This window comes from Dreissena polymorpha, chromosome 12, assembly GCF_020536995.1.
Source record: "Dreissena polymorpha isolate Duluth1 chromosome 12, UMN_Dpol_1.0, whole genome shotgun sequence".
Taxonomy (NCBI): Eukaryota; Metazoa; Mollusca; class Bivalvia; order Myida; family Dreissenidae; genus Dreissena; species Dreissena polymorpha.
The window spans coordinates 46,188,398-46,213,600 of NC_068366.1; the positions used below are offsets into that span (position 1 = coordinate 46,188,398).

General features: G+C 36.5%; 1 protein-coding gene across 1 annotated transcript in view; it reads left to right on the forward strand.

The window, feature by feature from the left end:
* Positions 1-25,203, forward strand: part of LOC127853002 (uncharacterized) — a 102,729-nt gene that overhangs the window by 69,058 nt on the left and 8,468 nt on the right. Inside the window, exons 11-13 of the mRNA XM_052387120.1 lie at positions 2,293-2,361; positions 3,881-4,006; positions 10,940-12,959. Coding sequence (XP_052243080.1) covers positions 2,293-2,361; positions 3,881-4,006; positions 10,940-11,129 — 385 coding nt within the window. The 3' untranslated portion in view covers positions 11,130-12,959. The remainder of the gene's footprint in view (positions 1-2,292; positions 2,362-3,880; positions 4,007-10,939; positions 12,960-25,203) is intronic.

Below are 25,203 nucleotides of genomic sequence, written 5' to 3' on the forward strand. Positions count from 1 at the left end.
GTAATTTTACATTTCATATGTCACATTCTCATATATTACAGCAATAACTGTTTCTGAGAAGTTAGTTCTAAATGGGAGGATCTATTCAAATTAAATTACTCAAAATTATTTGAACTACTTTTTGCATGTGTACACACTTAAAAGCTATTCTGAAATTGCTAAATTGATCATTCTTAATCAAAAGATAATTTTTGTCAATTATTTTTTTTTTCTCTGATTTAGTACTGTCTCTTATAGTTTTTCGTCTTGCACATTCTGACAAATATAATAAAAATTGTAATATATTTTATTATGCCCCCCCTTCGAAGAAGAGGGAGTATATTGCTTTGCTCAAGTCGGTCGGTCTTTCGGTCGGTCAGTCTGTCGGTCCGTCCACCAGGTGGTTGTCAGATGATAACTCAAGAACGCTTGGGCCTAGGATCATGAAACTTCATAGGTACATTGATCATGACTCGCAGATGACCCCTATTGATTTTGAGGTCACTAGGTCAAAGGTCAAGGTCACAGGTGAAGGTCACAGTTACTGGAAGTAGGCATTTTAAGGATTTAGCGTGGTTCAAACAAGGGAAACAACTACCGTTTATGCATGTTCTTTTTGTTACAGCATTTGCCTCCCTTGTAATATATTTAAATTTTACCAAATGTAAGGCTAACTGCATTTTTGCTGCACCACCACCCACCACCCACCACCACCACCACCACCATTGTTCACAGTGACAAAAAACGTATTCACACAATGGCTGCTACTACAACTTATAGCCCATATAGGGGGGCATGCATGTTTTACAAACAGCCCTTGTTTCAGTAAGTTTTCATAATGATGATCTTGAATACAAATTATTCTCCTGTAGCATGAATGAAAACCTTGTACATTTATTCACAATTATAAACAGCTAACAATTGACAAACTTTTCAATCACGTCTGCCATTTCGTGTATGACAGCTTCACACCTTTAAGTGTACTGTACATGTTTGAAAAACATAATAATTTTACCTTACATATCCTATGTATATGCAATGAATCCATCCATTTCATGGGAATATTACTACATAGACAATAAAATTACTTTGCTTGTTTAACCACAAAGAAGATGTAAATAGAGCTGAAGCTCCACCAAATTTCTTGGATTAAGTCAGACACTATTGGACGGGTATACATTTCAATAATGGGTCATCAAAATGGAGTCAGACATAATTCCTTAGCATCAAAAGCATGATTGCAGTGTCTATTGAAAACCATTTTAATTTTTTACCTTCAATTTTTTGGAAAACATGGTTATAATCTTCTAAATAACATTAAACTTTGTAATTGTTCTGAAGAAGAAATATACCAAGGGCATAAACTCTGAAAAAATGAACAGAAAGATATTGTTCTTGCATTCTGCATGTACTCAAAGTGTTCACTGTAGATCTATTAAGTTTTATCGGTATATTTTGTATTTAAATTATAGAGTGCACTAGAAAATAAACAAAGAACAATAACTCATGAAATACTGAAGAAAGAATTATGCCACTTTTTCTCTGCACTTCCTCCCGAAGCCTTCTATGTTATGAAGTTTCGTTCAAATCTATTTAATTCTTTTTATGCCCCCTTTCGAAGAAAAGGGGTATATAGTTTTCGCACTGTCCGTCAGTCTGTCACACTTTTCGTGTCTGCTTTCTAATTCAAAACGTTTTCATCCGATCTTTACCAAGTTCGAATATGGGTCATGCTGGGTCAAAAACTAGGTCATGGGGTCACTTAGTGCATTTCAATAACTTCTATCAAAGCGTTTATTGGGGGCATATGTCATCCTATGGAGACAGCTCTTGTTTACTTATACTTTGAACAAGATAATTACAATATGCAGTTAGATTCTGAATACAAAATAAGAAAAGGGGAATTACTTGAGATATGATTCATGTACCCTTTATTTCCTCAATGTTCTCTATCAATTTGCGAAGTTATATTTTGATACCTTCAATGCGAAGGAAGTTATGGTCTTTACAAGAGAAAAAAAAGGGAAACAACTCCTTAACTTCTGAAGAAAGAGTTATGGTTCTTGTATTTTGCACTTCCCCATGAAGTCCTCTATCATTGGAATCACTTAAATACTTGCTGAATAATGCTCTGCACAGGAAATATGACGGACAAACAGAAAGACGGAAGGATGGAGTACGGTATGTGATTTCTGTATGCCTCCTTTCAAGGGCATAAAAGAAGCATGGCTTAGTTAATAGACGAGAAACTTATCAAAATAACTGACAAGTAATAAAAAGTGTATGTTTATGTGAACAAGTTGTGTGTTGCAGTATGCCTGCCAAGGATGCACAGGAAAAGGAGAAACAGAAGAATGCAGAAGAGGAAGCCTTCAAGAAGGGGTGAGAGCATGTAGGCAACTGGCCTGCTACTTAGTACACATATTATTTACAGAATAACTCTCTCTGACATATACAAAGAATGTGGATTTGAAAAAAGCAACAACTGTGTTCATAATCTGAAGATTAAAATGCAGTCAAATTGTTGAAAAGGCACTAGTCCCATGTAAACACCACTAAGAATATTGATTATTTAGCATTCTATCATGTATATTATAGGTATAAACAGGGTATATAAATAAGAGCAGGCAATATTGTATGTTCTAAGAATAAGCAGGGTATGTTGAATTTTCTAGATATGAACAGGGTCAGGGTATGTTGATTTGTATATATAATTATGAACAGGGTATGTTGTACGTACTAGATATGAACATTGCATGTTGTGTGTTCTAGACATGAACATGGTATGTTGTATGTTCTCAATATGAGCAAAGTAATGTGTATGTTCTAGATATGAACAGGGTATGTTGTATGTTCTAGCTTTGAACAGGGTATGTTGTATGTTCTAGATATGAGCAGGGTATGTTGTATGTTCTAGATATGATCAGTGTATGTTGTATGTTCTAGATATGAACAGAGTATGTTGTAATATGTTCTAGATATGAACAGGGTATGTTGTATGTTCTAGATATGAGCTCTGTATGTTCTAGATATGAACATGGTATGTTGTTATATGTTCTAGATATGAGCAGGCTATGTTGTTTGTTCTAGATATGAGCAGGGTATGCTGTATGTACTAAATATGAGCAGGCTATGTTGTATGTTCTAGATATGAGCAGGGTATGTTGTATGTTCTAGATATGAGCAGGGTATGTTGTATGTTCTAAATATGAACAGGGTACATTGTATGTTCTAGATATGAGCAGGGTATGTTTATGTTCTCGATATGAACAGGGTATGTTGAATTTTCTAGATATGAGCAGCGTATGTTTATTTTCTAGATGTGAACGGGGTATGTTGTATGTTCTAGATATGAGCAGGATATGTTGTTTGTTCTAGATAGGAGCAGTGTATGTTAATGTTCTAGATATGAGCAGGGTATGTTTATGTTCTAGATATGAGCAGGGTATGTTGCATGTTCTAGATATGAGCAGTTTATGTTCTAGATATGAACAGGGTATGTTGAATGTTCTAGGTATGAGCATTGTATGTTCTAGATATGAACAGGGTATGTTGAATTTTCTAGATATGAGCAGTGTATGTTTATGTTCTAGATATGAACAGGGTATGTTGTATGTTCTAGATATAAGCAGTGTATGTTGTATGTTCTAGGTATAAGCAGGGTATGTTGTATGTTCTAGGTATAAGCAGGGTATGGTGTATGTTCTATGTTTAAGCAGGGTATGCTTATGTTCTAGATATTTACAGGGTTGTTGTATGTTCTAGATATTAGCAGTGTATGCTCTAGATATGAACAGGGTATTTGAATTTTCTAGATATGGGCAGAGTATGTTTATGTTCTAGTAATGAACAGGGTATGTTTTATGTTCTAGGTATGAGCAGGGTATGTTGTATGTTCTAGGTATGAGCAGGGAATGCGAGCTAGTCTGGGTCAGGACCTGTCCAGCCTACGGGAGCAGCAGAACAGAATCAATGCAAGTCTTGGGGATATCATGGACAACATAGACACCCACATGGAGGATCCAAAGTATGCATATGCAGGCTTCCTTTATGACCTACTCCATTCAAACTGTATTTTTCTGTTGTACTGAATAAGAATAGATGATCACATTTTATTGAAGAAGTTTCCATCTACCTTTGAAGTTTACATAAAGGAAATACTTTTACATCAATCATGCAAGGGAACAATACTTGACAGTTTCCTGTGTCTTTAAAAAAAATTAAATGGCTACAATATAAATTATACACCAATCATGAATTATACAGCATAACATAACATCATTTCACATTAACATAACATATAAAACATGAAAAAAATCTCCCAACCAAGACCTTAGTATCACAATGTGAATTCAGGTTTGGATCAGAGCCGGAATGGCCCTCTTGTAAATTAAATTTAAAACATGGCCTCCAGGGAGCAAAACAGTTTTCCTTATAAGGCTATTGAGCAACCTTGTGAACACTCGATAAGTCATTTTGCTTGCTCAATCATTAAAAAGCTTGCTTGGAACAATTCTGCAACGTCATCTCAGCTGATTTATAAAATGGTAACAAAAACATCACAAAATCACTCAGAAAAGGTGAGTTCCTATGCTGAGCGAAATGGGCTTTGTTACTTTAATTATGATTGCTCCATGAGTGTCAACATTTTCAGGGAGCAGGTTCTAAAATGTGTGTATTTCAACAAATGTCTGTGGAATCATTTAGGAGTTTTAGGGTTCACGGACAATCAAAAATGCTCCTTTACAGTCACTGAGCAACTCAATCAGGGGTGTAATTTTCAACCTAATGATTTTTATCACACATGAGCACAACATGGTCATGATGATCTTTTTGTCCGCTACCGGTTTCACCGGAGGGGACTTATGGTTTGCGCTCTGTCAGTCAGTCTGTCTGTCAGTCTGTCTGTCACACTTTTCTGGATCCTGCGATAACTTTACAAGTTCTTAATATTTTATCATGAAACTTGAAACATGGATAGATGGCATTATGGACATTATGCACGTCATTTCATTTTGTTCCTACATCAAAAATTATGGTTGCTATGGCAACAAATAGACTAGAAATACTGCTGAAAATGGTGGTTTTCTGGATCCTGCGATAACTTTAAAAGTTCTTCATATTTTTTCATGAAACTTGAAACATGGATAGATGGCAATATGGACATTATGCATGTCATTTCATTTTGTTCATACGTCAAAAATTCCTGTTGCTATGGCAACAAATATAAAAATAAAAATAAAAAAAATTCTGACAATGGTGGAATTTCTGACAATGGTGGAGCCGGTAGCGGACCATATTGCTTGGCAATCTCTTGTTTGATCAATATTTGTCATCATGCATCATGAATCGTTTGTCATTGACATTTATTTTGGGAACACTCTAAGTGCCATGTTTGTTGTCAAATCTTCACGAAACTTTATCAGAACATTCGTCCAAATTAAGGTTGGCAGAGTTTGAAACTGGGATGTGTGAGGTCAAGAATAAGTCTCTAGGTCAAATTAAAGAAAAAAGCTTTGTAACACTCGTTTTTCCCAATTAAATCATGACCTTGTTTGAAACTGAGTCATGCAAGGTCACAAAATTGGTCATGAGGTCAAATTAAAAAAGCTTGTTAACACAAGAAGTCACATTTTAAGTCAAATCCTCATAAAACGTGGTTGGTACTTTAGTTTGAATGATATCTTGGCAGAGTTAGAAAAATGGTTCTAGTTCATAAAACACATAGCCATCATGTGGCAGTTTTCCTTTAATGCTTTAGTGAAACCTTGTAAACACTCTAGAAGTCACAAATTTACTTCAATCTTGGTGAAACTTGCTCAAAAGATTTGTTCTTATGATATCTAGGCTGAGTTCAAAACTGGTTCTGGTCTTTTGAAAAAAATAGCCCTCAGCGAGCAAGGAAGTTTTCCTAATATGGCTATATTTATACCCCCACAAACAAAGCTTAGGGGGGTATATAGGAGTGAACTTGTCTGTTGGTCGGTCCGTATTAAGTGTCCGCTCTCTAATTATGTCCCCCACCCACTATAGTGGGGGACATATTGTTTTTGCCCTGTCTGTTGTTGTGTTGTTTGCCCCAACTTTATTATTTTGCTATAACTTTGGCAATATATAGGATAGCAACTTCATATTTGGCATGCATGTGTATCTCATGGAGCTGCACATTTTGAGTGGTGAAAGGTCAAAGGTCAAATATATAGCTTCAAAGCGGCGCAGAAGGGGACATAGTGTTTCTGACAAACACATATCTTGTTCAAGTTGTTTTCATCTGATCTTCACCAAACTTGGTCAGATGTTGTATCTAGATGATGTCTAGGTCAATTTTGAATATGAGTCATGCCGGGTCAAAAACTAGGTGTTGGTGCATTTTAAACAGTCAGCATGTTGTCCTCTCTCTAATTAAAGTAGTTTTCATCTAATATCTTCACCAAACTTGGTCAGAAGTATTATCTAGATGATCTCTATGCCAAGTTTGAACATGGGCCATGCCGGGCCAAAAACTAGATCACGGGGTCACTTAGTGTGTTTTTTAACATTCAGCATGGTGTCTGCTCTCTAAATCAAGTAGTTTTCATCCGATCTTCACCAAACTTGGTCAGAAGTTTTATCTAGATGATCTTAAGGCCAAGTTCGAACATGGGCCATGCCAGATAAAAAACTAGGTCACAGGGTCACTTGGTGTCCGCTCTCTAATTCAAGTAGTTTTCATCCAACCTTCATCGCACTTGGTCAGAAGTTGTATCTAGATGATGGGTAGGTCAAGTTCGAACATGGGTCATGCCAGGAAAAAAACTAGGTCATGGGGTCACTTAGTGCATTTTAAACATTGAGCATGGTGTCCGCTGTTTGTTGTGAAGACAACATGCAAAATATTCTGTGTCAATGCGGCATGTGGGGGTATTGGTCGCATCTGTGACAAAGCTCTAGTTAAACCTAGTTAACTCTCTTGAAGTCTCATTTTTTGCACATTCTTAAAACTTGCTCAGAATGTTTGTTATGAACATATCTCACTTGATTTTTAAATTGGTTTCCGTCTGTTGAAAAATATTGCTGCCATGGCATGTGAAAGATTAGCTTGTAAATTTGCAATCTTTAAACACAGGTGATGTTGCTTTCTCTGAAAATTAGAACAACCATTAAAGAGATACTATAATAATGTGATTTGTATGCCCCCCTTGGAAGAAGAGGGGGTATATTGTTTTACTCAGGGCCCTCAATCTATCAAATCTGCGGCCGAATTTCGGCCGCAGTCCCCCACCTGAAAAGTATATTTATGCCCCCCTTCGAAGAAGAGGGGGTATATTGCTTTGCTCATGTCGGTCGGTCGGTCGGTCGGTCGGTCCATCCACCAGGTGGTTTCCGGATGATAACTCAAGAACGCATATGCCTAGGATCATGAAACTTCATAGGTAGATTGATCATGACTCGCAGATGACCCCTATTGATTTTGAGGTCACTAGGTCAAAGGTCAAGGTCACGGTGACCCGAAATAGTAAATTGGTTTCCGGATGATAACTCAAGAACGCATTCGCCTAGGATCATGAAACTTCATGGGTAGATTGATCATGACTTGCAGATGACCCCTATTGATTTTGAGGTCACTAGGTCAAAGGTCAAGGTCACGGTGACCCGAAATAGTAAAATGGTTTCCAGATGATAACTCAAGAATGCATATGCCTAGGATCATGAAACTTCATGGGTAGATTGATCATGACTTGCAGATGACCCCTATTGATTTTGAGGTCACTAGGTCAAAGGTCAAGGTCACGGTGACCCGAAATAGTAAAATGGTTTCCGGATGATAACTCAAGAATGCATACGCCTAGGATCATGAAACTTCATGGGTAGATTGATCATGACTCGCAGATGACCCCTATTGATTTTGAGGTCACTAGGTCAAAGGTCAAGGTCACGGTGATCCGAAATAGTAAAATGGTTTCCGGATGATAACTCAAGAATGCATACGCCTAGGATCATGAAACTTCATGGGTAGATTGATCAAGACTCGCAGATGACCCCTATTGATTTTGAGGTCACTAGGTCAAAGGTCAAGGTCACGGTGACCCGAAATAGTAAAATGGTTTTCGGATGATAACTCAAGAACGCATATGCCTAGGATCATGAAACTTCATAGGTAGATTGATCATGACTCGCAGATGACCCCTATTGATTTTCAGGTTCCAGGTCACTAGTTTATTCAGACTGTTTTCACACTGTCCAGTAAAGAGACTTACAAATTTTTGACACATGTTCATTCATAATGATGTATAAGCCTTTGTTTCTGTGCCAGTAAATACTATGTTTATGGAAATGACGTGAGAATTCAACATTTAAAAAACCAATGTAATATGATATGTAATATTATATGGCAACAGGACAGTTGTGATTTGCTGGGTCAATTCTATTTAGCTTGACCATCCAAGCGGTTGATAGCTTTGACAAACTGGTGGTCTGAAACATTGAGAAAATGTCACGATTCACTGACAATAAATCAAACATGTAATTCTTGCTACGCAACTTGCATTTAATTTTGTCAATTCAAATTATACATAAAATATAATTAATTTTTAATCTGCTTGTTAATTGAAAAACAGCAACACAGTTTGTATGTATAAAACAATGTTAATACATAAATAGGATCAAGCATATTAAAATATCAACTTAGATTTAGTTTCCTTTACTGTACAGGATTTGTAAAGTTAGGTTAATATTTGTGTATTGAACAAAAATAACAACAGTGTAAAGAAAAGTTAATTTGGGGATGTTCTATCCAAACCCTGAGAGTTCAGATTTCCTCAAATGCCAAGTAAAGATTGTAAATTTCAACCCACTCCTCTGGTTAGTTTTCAGAGGCACATATAATTAACTTTTGAGCTTAGTGTCTCATTTGTACATGCATTACTGTATTAACTCCAAATCAACTAGTACAAGTGGTAGGCCAGTATTACATGGACTGGTGTTCACTGTTTACACAGTTTCACAACCCCATCTGATACTGGTCAGTATCTTGGCAAGTGGCCAAAGTTGGGAGCGGAATTAATGGTCTATTACATAACTGACTTCTGTGTGTGGTAAACACATGATACTGGTCATGTGGTCAAGTTGCACTTGTATACATTTGCCCAATACACAACACTAGCCTTGGCTATTTTTAATCAGATTGCATTGCTATCTATGGTGGTCATTGACTAGGGGAGTTAACTGCTATAAATAACATGTTTCATTACCATTAATAAATAAAACATTACAAATTGTGTGCACGTTTCACATATTGTCAAATAAGTCAAAATGTGTGAAAGGAATCCAAAAAATCAAAGACTCAATCATATAATGGATATAATTGATAAGTATAGGTCCTGATTGGTTTTTGCACTATTAATTGGATACATTTCACAGGTCATTGACATACAGTGACAAAAAACATATTCACACAATTGCTGTCACTACAACGGAGAGCCCATATGGGGGGCATGCATGTTTTACAAACAGCCCTTGTTTTTTCCCCTTTTGGGGGGAAAAATTCCCCCTATTAATTTTTTTTATATATTTTAAAGATGTGTCTCATGATTATTATATCTCAATTCTATTTCAATTTAATCTTGTTAAACATACTTAATTATGAAAAAAGAAATGAATATAGTGCAAACATGTACAAATGTAATAATTAGAGAGTAGTAAAAAAATCCCCCAAAAAGGGAAACGCCGCAAAAATTCCCCCTCATGAGGGTAGCAACCCGCTTCCCCTAAAATGGATTAAGGGCCCTGTTACTGGATGGCAGTCTTTGGTAGACCAGATCGTTTCCCATCAATAACTCGTCAAGGGAATGACCAATTGGCTTTAAACTTCACAGTCGATGACCCCTATTGAAATAATGGTCACTAGGTCAAAGGTCAAGATCACTGTCACAATAAGTGTGAAAATCATTTCTGATCTATAACTCATCAACGAATTGACCAATTGGCTTGATACTTCACCTGTGCATTGGCCTTGGACAGTAGATTACCCCTCTTGAAATTGAGGTCAAAGGTCAAGGTCACTGTCAAAATAAGTGTGAAAATTGTTTCTGATCAATAACCCATCAACCATTAGACCAATTGGCTTGATACTTCCCATGCCATTGGCCTTGGACAGTAGATGACCATTTTTGAAATAAGGGTTTCTAAGTCAAAGGTCAAGGTCACTGTCACAATAAGTGTGAAATCGTTTCTGATCAATAACTCGTCAATAAATTGACAAATTGGCTTGATACTTATGTTGATGATGATAATGATGATGATGGAAATATTGTCAATTATCAAAAGTGTGTCATGATAAAGCTATTTTTGTTATTTTGATGAAACATTTTTAACATCTTTCTTTTACTAGTTTGTTTGACAAAATGTTTTAGAAACAGCTAACTTACTTGTTGAATTTTTTTCATAGATTGACCATATTTCTTTGTATACTAATAACTTATAAACCTATCCCCTTATCGTTTAAATAGATTTCCTATACTCATGACTCTAGAACACTTAAATTATGTATGCTATATTCTATTCGCACATCAAGTTTTTTTGCTCTCATTATTTCATTTTCTGTTTGCATTGGTACATTTGATTAAAACCATTTAAGACACGCATTTATTGTGTGAATAATTTTTGGGTAAGTGTAAGGTTTGGCTAGCTTTCAAACCAGTTTGAACACCCAATGCTTTACATTGACCGTTCTTTGGCAGTGATCTAAGTTTTAATCATTTCTTGTTAATAGTTGGTGTTCTGTTACAAAAGCAGAGGATAAGAACACGAATTTCTCCTGTGATAGTTCATAGTTTGCTGTAATAATGTGCCTATACATTGTATGTTTCATTAAGTACTCTTATTCTTCTAAGCTCCACATTCTCCAAATAGTAAGCACCTAATGGCCCTCTTGAGTATGGAAGTGCTGCATCTGAATTCTGGTACTTGTTGTTCATTTCAGGAGTTTGAAGGACATTTTGCTGCAGCATTACAGGGACAATGTTCCAAAGATCCAGATTTCTAGCTGGCGTATCCGGCTCACGTTTGGCTGTTTTTTCATTGTGATGGCGATACTGTCTGTGATCATCTCCCTGCTGCCTGTTGGGTCTGCGTCTGCTGTGGATGTAAAGCACTACAATCCCCCACACTGACAATCTGACCAGCTTTGTAATCCCCTACTCTGACATCTGACCTGCTTTGTAGTGTCCTACTATCTGACTTGTGTCATTGGGCTAAATTATTTGTTAGTGTTACCAAATCTGCAAGATAACTTATACTTATTACTTGGATATTTTTAGGGTGCTTTCAGTTATTTTTAGCTCACCTGAGCACAATGTGATCGCCTTTTGTCCATTGTGCGTTGTGTGGCGGTAACATTTGCATTGTTAATACTATAGAGGCCACATTTATTGTCCGATCTTCATGAAATTTGGTCCAAAGACTTGTGCCAATGATATCTAGGATGTGTTTAAAAATGGTTCCGGTTGGAAAAACATGGCCCGGGGGGGGGGGGGGATTTTTCCATATGTAACAGTAGTAAAACCTTATTAACACTCTAAAAGTCTTCTTTATTGTCCAATCTTCATGAAACTTGGTCAGAACATTTTTATAAGCCCGTTTTAAAAAAACGGGACGTATTATAGTTTCACCTTGGCGGCGGGCGGGCGGCGTCCACAGCAGTTTCCGCTCTCTAATTCAAATAGTTTTCATCCGATCTTCACCAAACTTGGTCAGAAGTTTTATCTAGACAATATCTAGGTCAAGTTCGAATATGGGTTATGCCGGGTCAAAAACTAGGTCACAGGGTCACTTAGTGCATTTCAAGCATTTAGCATGTTTCCGCTCTCTAATTGAAGTAGTTTTTATCCGATCTTCACCAAACTTGGTCAGAAGTTGTATCTGGACAATATCTTGGTCAAGTTAAAATATGGGTCAAAAACTAGGTCGAGGGGTCACTAAGTGCATTTTGAGCATTTAGCATGGTGTCTGCTCTGTAATAGAAGTAGTTTTCATCCGATAATCACCATACTTGGTCAGAAGTTGTATCTAGACAATATCTAGGTCAAGTTCTAATATGGGTCATGCAGGGTCAAAAACTAGAGCATAGGGTCACTTAGTGCATTTCAAGCATTTAGCATGGTGTCGGCTCTCTAATTGAAGTAGTTTTCATCCAATCTTCACCAAATTTGGTCAGAAGTTGTGTCTAGACAATATCTAGGTCAAGTTCGAATATGGGTTATGCCGGGTCAAAAACTAAGTCACAGGGTCACTTAGTGCATTTCAAGCATTTAGCATGTTTCCGCTCTCTAATTGAAGTAGTTTTTATCCGATCTTCACCAAACTTGGTCAGAAGTTGTATCTGGACAATATCTTGGTCAAGTTAAAATATGGGTCAAAAACTAGGTCACGGGGTCACTAAGTGCATTTTGAGCATTTAGCATGGTGTCTGCTCTGTAATAGAAGTAGTTTTCATCCGATAATCACCATTCTTGGTCAGAAGTTGTATCTAGACAATATCTAGGTCAAGTTCTAATATGGGTCATGCAGGGTCAAAAACTAGAGCATAGGGTCACTTAGTGCATTTCAAGCATTTAGCATGGTGTCGGCTCTCTAATTGAAGTAGTTTTCATCCAATCTTCACCAAATTTGGTCAGAAGTTGTGTCTAGACAATATCTAGGTCAAGTTCGAATATGGGTTATGCCGGGTCAAAAACTAGGTCACAGGGTCACTTAGTGCATTTCAAGCATTTAGCATGTTTCCGCTCTCTAATTGAAGTAGTTTTTATCCGATCTTCACCAAACTTGGTCAGAAGTTGTATCTGGACAATATCTTGGTCAAGTTAAAATATGGGTCAAAAACTAGGTCACGGGGTCACTAAGTGCATTTTGAGCATTTAGCATGGTGTCTGCTCTGTAATAGAAGTAGTTTTCATCCGATAATCACCATACTTGGTCAGAAGTTGTATCTAGACAATATCTAGGTAAAGTTCTAATATGGGTCATGCAGGGTCAAAAACTAGATCACGAGGTCACTTAGTGCATTTCAAGCATTTAGCATGGTGTCCGCTCTCTAATTGAAGTAGTTTTCATCTGATCTTCACCAAATTTGGTCAGAAGTTGTGTCCAGATGATATGTAGGTCAAGTTCAAATATGGGTCATGGTAAAGTTATCAAGTTGTCCAAAACCTTCAAACGGGCGTATCTTGTGACAGTTTGGCACTCTTGTTTTAAGGATATCTTGGATGAGTTCAGAAATGGTTCTGGTCTGTTGAAAAACATGGCGGCCAGGGGCCAGGGAATTTATCCTTATATGGCTATAGTAAAACCTTGTTAGGACTGGAAAAGTTACATTTTTAGTTCACTCTTCATGAAACTTTGTGAGAACATTTGTTCTCATGATATCTTGGGCTGCACCGAACAGGTCAGCTCCTTTGTATCTCAGGTTAGCTACTTATTAAATGTATTGTACATGCTTATGTATACATGTAATCATCATAATCCGCGGACCTTTTGGCTATTTTCTGTTGTTGAGCAGTCATAACAATAATCTTACCTGTAAATTTAAAAGTTCTTAAGTTTTCAAAATGGAAATATATCTCATTGAATTTATAGCAATCAGATATGGTTAGTTCAGCTTTCAGTGCTTTAATTTCCCATGCACTCGTGATAGTTTCATTCCATTCATATGAGAGGAAATCAATATATTGATAATAAGCATGTGAACTGTTCCTTTTGTTTAATTATTACTTATTGAAACTTTTCGAATTTAGAATTAGTTCTAGAATTTTTTTGTTGGAGGCATTTGTCATGACTCATTATATTTACTTGGTGATGCTTATTTGTTTGCTGTTTAATTTAATGATCACATCTTGAAATATTTTATGTGGTTGGAAATTCATGACAAAAGTTCTTACCTGTCAAAATAATAAGGAAAGATATGAGTGAGGTTCCTGCAAACGCCCCTTTCAGCAGCATTATATTTGGAAAGACCTTTCAATAATGCAGTATTAGGTGTCGTCATTGTGCTTTAATATTATTTTATATGTTTTACACGAGGTTTGTTATTATTTTAATTTTTGCTTGTTGTTTCATATACTTTAGTTAGAATTGTTACACCACACCCAAAATGGTTGCAGGAATTTTTATGTCCCCCACCACTATAGTGGGGGACATATTGTTTTTGCCCTGTCTGTTGGTTGGTTGGTCTGTTGGTTTGCGCCAACTTTAACATTTGCAATAACTTTTGCAATATTGAAGATAGCAACTTGATATTTGGCATGCATGTGTATCTCATGGAGCTGCACATTTTGAGTGGTGAAATGTCAAGGTCAAGGTCATCCTTCAAGGTCAAAGGTCAAAGAAACTAAATCAAAGCGGCGCACAAGGGGACATAGTGTTTCTGACAAACACATTTCTTGTTTATTTCTGCATTCACACCAAAGTTTACGGTGTATTAACTATGTTTACCTGACATGTTATATATAAAAGCTGAAACTGATCTGACACATAGAGTAGTCATATTTCAGGTAAACATCTCTATATGTAATGTGTTATGAATCACACAAAAAATGTGTTCTGAATAATGTTTATGATATACTTGTTGACAATGGTCACTTTGGCCATTTCATTTGACTGACCACTGTACTCAGTTTTGACTGTGTGCATAATGCTATTCTGTATCAAGAAAAACATATTTTACTCAGAAAACGATTTAACTTCATGATGAATGACATTTTATGTGCACAGCCATATCTTGTACCATGTTTAGTGTATTACTAGTATATGCAACCTAGGCATGCATTTGCACATTCTTCTAAAAAATGTCTTCTCTTCTTAAGAATCTTGGCAACAGTTGTTTCTTTTGCTCAAATTCAAACAGTTCAAACTTCACAACTTGCTTTGAAGTTAATAATCTTTGTGAATAGGAACCCAGTTAAATTGGATACTAAAGTGCAGCTGCTCTGCCAATGTAGTCCACCGATCCACTATCATTATTTCATCTCTCTGTCATTGATTGTTAAAAGTCCACTGATCCACTATTATTATTTCATCTCTCTGTCATTGATTGTTATAAGTCCACTGATCCACTATCATTTGTTTCATCTGTCTGTCATTTATTGTTTGTAGTCCACTGATCCAATATCATTTGTTTTATCAGCCTGATATTGTTAGTGAACTTGATATAGCAAGCGTCATTCTGTCTGAGAAAGGAGCACCGGTATATGTATATAGAAATGTGTGCTTATTGTTCATCTACCAATGTGTCTATTATTGTACTATATTGTATAACTTTGATTATTATACCAAGTTGTGTTTAAAAAAAAGTTGATCTTAACCCAGACAGTTTTAAGTTGTTTATTGACTACCAACAGTGTTTCTGGGACATATTGATTCCCATCAGTGTTTCTGGGACAACAATTTTGGGTTTGTACAGTGAAATATCCTGAATAGATTTATCACTGGGTAATATAATGCTGAGAATCATTGCAAACCCAGTCTTGTTATGAAATTGTCTTTTGATTGTTTATACCCAAAAGAACGACACAAAGGGAGCTAGTTGATGGCTTTTGTCACCATTTTAAGCTCGGCTGTTTTCGGAGAAAACCCGAGGTATTGTCATAGCAAGCTCGTCGTGTCTTCCGCTGTCCGCTTCGTGTTAACCTTTTGAACATCGGCTCTAAAATCAAAGTGCTTCTACCTACAACTTTGAAACTTCATATGTAGATGCACCTTGATGAGTTCAACATGCCACACCCATTTTGGGGTCACTAGGGGTCTAAAAAAAATAAAAAAATTCTGACAAGCTTTCATTTATTCAAAACTGCACCCGCAGCCGAGCGTTGGCACCTGTTATGCGGTGCTCTTGTTAGCTCACTTGAGCACAATGCACTCATGGTGAGCTTTTGTTATCACCGTTTTCGACTTATCACCTTTTTATAATTTTCTTAATATAAGTTATGAATTGATCTTAGAAGTCAAATGTATTACTTAATTAAATACATTTATAAATATAAGAAATAATCTTTAGATTATCATAATATTCTCAGGCCTGTTGGTCTAAGGGATGTGTGGGTTGTTAATTATATTTATGCCCCTCTTCGAAGAAGAGGGTGTTTATTGTCCGTATGTCCGTCCACCAGATGGTTTCTGGATGATAACTCAAGAACACTTAGGCCTAGGATCATGACACTTCAAAGGTACATTGATCATGACTTGCAGATGACCCCTGTTGATTTTGAGGTCACTAGGTCAAAGGTCAAGGTCACGGTGACCCGAAATAGTAAAATGTTTTTCGGATGATAACTCAAGAACGCTTATGCCTATGATCATGAAACTTAATAGGTACATTGATCATGACTTGCAGATGACCCTTATTGATTTTCAGGTCACTAGGTCAAAGGTCACGGTGACCGGAAAAAGTAAAATGGTTTCCGGATGATAACTCAAGAACGTTGTATGCCTAGGATCATGAAACTTCATAGGTGCATTGATCATGATTCGCAGATAACCCCTATTGATTCTCAGGTGAAAGGTCAAGGTCACTGTGACCCGAAATAGTAAAATGTTTTCTGGATGATAACTCAAGAACGCTTATTCCTAGGATCATGAAACTTCATAGGTACATGGATCATGACTCGCAGATTACCCCTATTGATTTTCAGGTCACTAGGTCAAAGGTCACGGTGACTCAACTTAGAAAAATGGTTTCCAGATTATAACTCAAGAACGCTTACGCCTAGGATCATGAAACTTCATAGGTACATTTATCATGACTCGCAGATGACCCCTATTGACTTTCAGGTCACTAGGTCAAAGGTCAAGGTCATGGTGACTTCACACAGTAAAATGGTTTCCGGATGATAACTAAAGAAAGCTTACGCCTAGGATCATGAAACTTCATAGGTACATTAATCATGACTCACAGATGGACCCCTATTGATTTTCAGGTCACTAGGTTCAAAGGTCAAGGTCACAGTGCCAAAAAAGGTATTTACTCAATGGCTGCCACTACAACTGACAGCCCATATGGGGGGGGGCATGCATGTTTTACAAACAGCCCTTGTTTGAGATGATTCTTTACAAAGAAAGATGCTACTATTGTATTTGTTATAAATGTGTGAAAGGCTCTAAGAAGGAACCAGAGATAATTAACCCTTTACCAAACACCAACAGGGTTTTACGGGTTTATAGCTGACGACTTTATAAATAATTATGATAAAATGAGAAATTGCTAAAGATGAGCAATTTCTCCTTTTATCACAATTATTTTTACCCTACCTGATTATTTCCTTAATATTCCATTACAATTTAATTGTCATCTGCAACCTTTTTCAAATTGGGAAAGTCCAAAATGTGTCGTTTGGTAAAGGGTTAAGGCATTTTGATTCCTACGGGTCTTGTGAATCTGTTTCAAATCAAATGCGTATATTTGATCTTCAGCATCTAAAAATATGTGAAATAGAAAGAACGACAATATCTTTTGGAGAGATAAATGTACCTACGTTATAAGCAATGGGACTGTGCTTCAAAGGAACAATTCCTGGGCTTTTTAGTGGAGCGATACAGGGCCATCATGGCCCTCTTGTTGATTATTTGTGTTAATGTTTATAAATTCTACCTCTCTCTTATAATTTAACATAGTTTCTCCCCTCTCTCTTTCACTCTTTACCAAAATAATAATATAGCATCGTCTCAAAATGTATTTTCTGGGAACAATATCAAGCATTAGCAAATTAATGCATTAATAACGTGTTATTGTTAATATATACCAAAAACATTGTGCTTGTACATAAATCGTAAATATATATGATACTGTGGTATGTATAACTATGTAGCTTCATATGTATAACCTTGTTGTAATTGAGATGTATGTTGAAAATCAAAAAAAAAAATGTATATAAAAAATAAAATAAAAACTCGTCAACGAATTGACCGATTGGCTTGATACTTCACATGTGCATTGGCCTTGGATTGTAGATGACTCCTACAGAAATTGGGGTCACTAGGTCAAAGGTCAAGGTTACTGTCTGAATAAGTGTCAAAATCATTTCTGATCAATAACTCATCAACCAATGAACCAATTGGCTTGATACTTCCCATGCCAATTGGCCTTGGAAAGTAGATGACCCCTTTTAAATTGGGTTCACTAGGTCAAGGTCACTGTCACAATTGTGAAAATCGTTTCCAATCAATAACTCATCAACAAATTGACTGATTCACATGTGCATTTGCCTTGGACAGTAAATGACCCCTAGTGAAATTGGGGTCACTAGTTCAAAGCCCTGTTTAGGGCGGGGGGGGGGGGGGCATATGTCTCCGACAGCAGAACTCTCGTTTTATTTAATTAATGCCAAGTGGTAAATTTAAAAAGTAATTTTACATTTCATATGTCACATTCTCATATATTACAGCAATAACTGTTTCTGAGAAGTTAGTTCTAAATGGGAGGATCTATTCAAATTAAATTACTCAAAATTATTTGAACTACTTTTTGCATGTGTACACACTTAAAAGCTATTCTGAAATTGCTAAATTGATCATTCTTAATCAAAAGATAATTTTTGTCAATTATTTTTTTTTTCTCTGATTTAGTACTGTCTCTTATAGTTTTTCGTCTTGCACATTCTGACAAATATAATAAAAATTGTAATATATTTTATTATGCCCCCCCTTCGAAGAAGAGGGAGTATATTGCTTTGCTCAAGTCGGTCGGTCTTTCGGTCGGTCAGTCTGTCGGTCCGTCCACCAGGTGGTTGTCAGATGATAACTCAAGAACGCTTGGGCCTAGGATCATGAAACTTCATAGGTACATTGATCATGACTCGCAGATGACCCCTATTGATTTTGAGGTCACTAGGTCAAAGGTCAAGGTCACAGGTGAAGGTCACAGTTACTGGAAGTAGGCATTTTAAGGATTTAGCGTGGTTCAAACAAGGGAAACAACTACCGTTTATGCATGTTCTTTTTGTTACAGCATTTGCCTCCCTTGTAATATATTTAAATTTTACCAAATGTAAGGCTAACTGCATTTTTGCTGCACCACCACCCACCACCCACCACCACCACCACCACCATTGTTCACAGTGACAAAAAACGTATTCACACAATGGCTGCTACTACAACTTATAGCCCATATAGGGGGGCATGCATGTTTTACAAACAGCCCTTGTTTCAGTAAGTTTTCATAATGATGATCTTGAATACAAATTATTCTCCTGTAGCATGAATGAAAACCTTGTACATTTATTCACAATTATAAACAGCTAACAATTGACAAACTTTTCAATCACGTCTGCCATTTCGTGTATGACAGCTTCACACCTTTAAGTGTACTGTACATGTTTGAAAAACATAATAATTTTACCTTACATATCCTATGTATATGCAATGAATCCATCCATTTCATGGGAATATTACTACATAGACAATAAAATTACTTTGCTTGTTTAACCACAAAGAAGATGTAAATAGAGCTGAAGCTCCACCAAATTTCTTGGATTAAGTCAGACACTATTGGACGGGTATACATTTCAATAATGGGTCATCAAAATGGAGTCAGACATAATTCCTTAGCATCAAAAGCATGATTGCAGTGTCTATTGAAAACCATTTTAATTTTTTACCTTCAATTTTTTGGAAAACATGGTTATAATCTTCTAAATAACATTAAACTTTGTAATTGTTCTGAAGAAGAAATATACCAAGGGCATAAACTCTGAAAAAATGAACAGAAAGATATTGTTCTTGCATTCTGCATGTACTCAAAGTGTTCACTGTAGATCTATTAAGTTTTATCGGTATATTTTGTATTTAAATTATAGAGTGCACTAGAAAATAAACAAAGAACAATAACTCATGAAATACTGAAGAAAGAATTATGCCACTTTTTCTCTGCACTTCCTCCCGAAGCCTTCTATGTTATGAAGTTTCGTTCAAATCTATTTAATTCTTTTTATGCCCCCTTTCGAAGAAAAGGGGTATATAGTTTTCGCACTGTCCGTCAGTCTGTCACACTTTTCGTGTCTGCTTTCTAATTCAAAACGTTTTCATCCGATCTTTACCAAGTTCGAATATGGGTCATGCTGGGTCAAAAACTAGGTCATGGGGTCACTTAGTGCATTTCAATAACTTCTATCAAAGCGTTTATTGGGGGCATATGTCATCCTATGGAGACAGCTCTTGTTTACTTATACTTTGAACAAGATAATTACAATATGCAGTTAGATTCTGAATACAAAATAAGAAAAGGGGAATTACTTGAGATATGATTCATGTACCCTTTATTTCCTCAATGTTCTCTATCAATTTGCGAAGTTATATTTTGATACCTTCAATGCGAAGGAAGTTATGGTCTTTACAAGAGAAAAAAAAGGGAAACAACTCCTTAACTTCTGAAGAAAGAGTTATGGTTCTTGTATTTTGCACTTCCCCATGAAGTCCTCTATCATTGGAATCACTTAAATACTTGCTGAATAATGCTCTGCACAGGAAATATGACGGACAAACAGAAAGACGGAAGGATGGAGTACGGTATGTGATTTCTGTATGCCTCCTTTCAAGGGCATAAAAGAAGCATGGCTTAGTTAATAGACGAGAAACTTATCAAAATAACTGACAAGTAATAAAAAGTGTATGTTTATGTGAACAAGTTGTGTGTTGCAGTATGCCTGCCAAGGATGCACAGGAAAAGGAGAAACAGAAGAATGCAGAAGAGGAAGCCTTCAAGAAGGGGTGAGAGCATGTAGGCAACTGGCCTGCTACTTAGTACACATATTATTTACAGAATAACTCTCTCTGACATATACAAAGAATGTGGATTTGAAAAAAGCAACAACTGTGTTCATAATCTGAAGATTAAAATGCAGTCAAATTGTTGAAAAGGCACTAGTCCCATGTAAACACCACTAAGAATATTGATTATTTAGCATTCTATCATGTATATTATAGGTATAAACAGGGTATATAAATAAGAGCAGGCAATATTGTATGTTCTAAGAATAAGCAGGGTATGTTGAATTTTCTAGATATGAACAGGGTCAGGGTATGTTGATTTGTATATATAATTATGAACAGGGTATGTTGTACGTACTAGATATGAACATTGCATGTTGTGTGTTCTAGACATGAACATGGTATGTTGTATGTTCTCAATATGAGCAAAGTAATGTGTATGTTCTAGATATGAACAGGGTATGTTGTATGTTCTAGCTTTGAACAGGGTATGTTGTATGTTCTAGATATGAGCAGGGTATGTTGTATGTTCTAGATATGATCAGTGTATGTTGTATGTTCTAGATATGAACAGAGTATGTTGTAATATGTTCTAGATATGAACAGGGTATGTTGTATGTTCTAGATATGAGCTCTGTATGTTCTAGATATGAACATGGTATGTTGTTATATGTTCTAGATATGAGCAGGCTATGTTGTTTGTTCTAGATATGAGCAGGGTATGCTGTATGTACTTAAATATGAGCAGGCTATGTTGTATGTTCTAGATATGAGCAGGGTATGTTGTATGTTCTAGATATGAGCAGGGTATGTTGTATGTTCTAAATATGAACAGGGTACATTGTATGTTCTAGATATGAGCAGGGTATGTTTATGTTCTCGATATGAACAGGGTATGTTGAATTTTCTAGATATGAGCAGCGTATGTTTATTTTCTAGATGTGAACGGGGTATGTTGTATGTTCTAGATATGAGCAGGATATGTTGTTTGTTCTAGATAGGAGCAGTGTATGTTAATGTTCTAGATATGAGCAGGGTATGTTTATGTTCTAGATATGAGCAGGGTATGTTGCATGTTCTAGATATGAGCAGTTTATGTTCTAGATATGAACAGGGTATGTTGAATGTTCTAGGTATGAGCATTGTATGTTCTAGATATGAACAGGGTATGTTGAATTTTCTAGATATGAGCAGTGTATGTTTATGTTCTAGATATGAACAGGGTATGTTGTATGTTCTAGATATAAGCAGTGTATGTTGTATGTTCTAGGTATAAGCAGGGTATGTTGTATGTTCTAGGTATAAGCAGGGTATGGTGTATGTTCTATGTTTAAGCAGGGTATGCTTATGTTCTAGATATTTACAGGGTTGTTGTATGTTCTAGATATTAGCAGTGTATGCTCTAGATATGAACAGGGTATTTGAATTTTCTAGATATGGGCAGAGTATGTTTATGTTCTAGTAATGAACAGGGTATGTTTTATGTTCTAGGTATGAGCAGGGTATGTTGTATGTTCTAGGTATGAGCAGGGAATGCGAGCTAGTCTGGGTCAGGACCTGTCCAGCCTACGGGAGCAGCAGAACAGAATCAATGCAAGTCTTGGGGATATCATGGACAACATAGACACCCACATGGAGGATCCAAAGTATGCATATGCAGGCTTCCTTTATGACCTACTCCATTCAAACTGTATTTTTCTGTTGTACTGAATAAGAATAGATGATCACATTTTATTGAAGAAGTTTCCATCTACCTTTGAAGTTTACATAAAGGAAATACTTTTACATCAATCATGCAAGGGAACAATACTTGACAGTTTCCTGTGTCTTTAAAAAAAATTAAATGGCTACAATATAAATTATACACCAATCATGAATTATACAGCATAACATAACATCATTTCACATTAACATAACATATAAAACATGAAAAAAATCTCCCAACCAAGACCTTAGTATCACAATGTGAATTCAGGTTTGGATCAGAGCCGGAATGGCCCTCTTGTAAATTAAATTTAAAACATGGCCTCCAGGGAGCAAAACAGTTTTCCTTATAAGGCTATTGAGCAACCTTGTGAACACTCGATAAGTCATTTTGCTTGCTCAATCATTAAAAAGCTTGCTTGGAACAATTCTGCAACGTCATCTCAGCTGATTTATAAAATGGTAACAAAAACATCACAAAATCACTCAGAAAAGGTGAGTTCCTATGCTGAGCGAAATGGGCTTTGTTACTTTAATTATGATTGCTCCATGAGTGTCAACATTTTCAGGGAGCAGGTTCTAAAATGTGTGTATTTCAACAAATGTCTGTGGAATCATTTAGGAGTTTTAGGGTTCACGGACAATCAAAAATGCTCCTTTACAGTCACTGAGCAACTCAATCAGGGGTGTAATTTTCAACCTAATGATTTTTATCACACATGAGCACAACATGGTCATGATGATCTTTTTGTCCGCTACCGGTTTCACCGGAGGGGACTTATGGTTTGCGCTCTGTCAGTCAGTCTGTCTGTCAGTCTGTCTGTCACACTTTTCTGGATCCTGCGATAACTTTACAAGTTCTTAATATTTTATCATGAAACTTGAAACATGGATAGATGGCATTATGGACATTATGCACGTCATTTCATTTTGTTCCTACATCAAAAATTATGGTTGCTATGGCAACAAATAGACTAGAAATACTGCTGAAAATGGTGGTTTTCTGGATCCTGCGATAACTTTAAAAGTTCTTCATATTTTTTCATGAAACTTGAAACATGGATAGATGGCAATATGGACATTATGCATGTCATTTCATTTTGTTCATACGTCAAAAATTCCTGTTGCTATGGCAACAAATATAAAAATAAAATAAAAAAAATTCTGACAATGGTGGAATTTCTGACAATGGTGGAGCCGGTAGCGGACCATATTGCTTGGCAATCTCTTGTTTGATCAATATTTGTCATCATGCATCATGAATCGTTTGTCATTGACATTTATTTTGGGAACACTCTAAGTGCCATGTTTGTTGTCAAATCTTCACGAAACTTTATCAGAACATTCGTCCAAATTAAGGTTGGCAGAGTTTGAAACTGGGATGTGTGAGGTCAAGAATAAGTCTCTAGGTCAAATTAAAGAAAAAAGCTTTGTAACACTCGTTTTTCCCAATTAAATCATGACCTTGTTTGAAACTGAGTCATGCAAGGTCACAAAATTGGTCATGAGGTCAAATTAAAAAAGCTTGTTAACACAAGAAGTCACATTTTAAGTCAAATCCTCATAAAACGTGGTTGGTACTTTAGTTTGAATGATATCTTGGCAGAGTTAGAAAAATGGTTCTAGTTCATAAAACACATAGCCATCATGTGGCAGTTTTCCTTTAATGCTTTAGTGAAACCTTGTAAACACTCTAGAAGTCACAAATTTACTTCAATCTTGGTGAAACTTGCTCAAAAGATTTGTTCTTATGATATCTAGGCTGAGTTCAAAACTGGTTCTGGTCTTTTGAAAAAAATAGCCCTCAGCGAGCAAGGAAGTTTTCCTAATATGGCTATATTTATACCCCCACAAACAAAGCTTAGGGGGGTATATAGGAGTGAACTTGTCTGTTGGTCGGTCCGTATTAAGTGTCCGCTCTCTAATTATGTCCCCCACCCACTATAGTGGGGGACATATTGTTTTTGCCCTGTCTGTTGTTGTGTTGTTTGCCCCAACTTTATTATTTTGCTATAACTTTGGCAATATATAGGATAGCAACTTCATATTTGGCATGCATGTGTATCTCATGGAGCTGCACATTTTGAGTGGTGAAAGGTCAAAGGTCAAATATATAGCTTCAAAGCGGCGCAGAAGGGGACATAGTGTTTCTGACAAACACATATCTTGTTCAAGTTGTTTTCATCTGATCTTCACCAAACTTGGTCAGATGTTGTATCTAGATGATGTCTAGGTCAATTTTGAATATGAGTCATGCCGGGTCAAAAACTAGGTGTTGGTGCATTTTAAACAGTCAGCATGTTGTCCTCTCTCTAATTAAAGTAGTTTTCATCTAATATCTTCACCAAACTTGGTCAGAAGTATTATCTAGATGATCTCTATGCCAAGTTTGAACATGGGCCATGCCGGGCCAAAAACTAGATCACGGGGTCACTTAGTGTGTTTTTTAACATTCAGCATGGTGTCTGCTCTCTAAATCAAGTAGTTTTCATCCGATCTTCACCAAACTTGGTCAGAAGTTTTATCTAGATGATCTTAAGGCCAAGTTCGAACATGGGCCATGCCAGATAAAAAACTAGGTCACAGGGTCACTTGGTGTCCGCTCTCTAATTCAAGTAGTTTTCATCCAACCTTCATCGCACTTGGTCAGAAGTTGTATCTAGATGATGGGTAGGTCAAGTTCGAACATGGGTCATGCCAGGAAAAAAACTAGGTCATGGGGTCACTTAGTGCATTTTAAACATTGAGCATGGTGTCCGCTGTTTGTTGTGAAGACAACATGCAAAATAT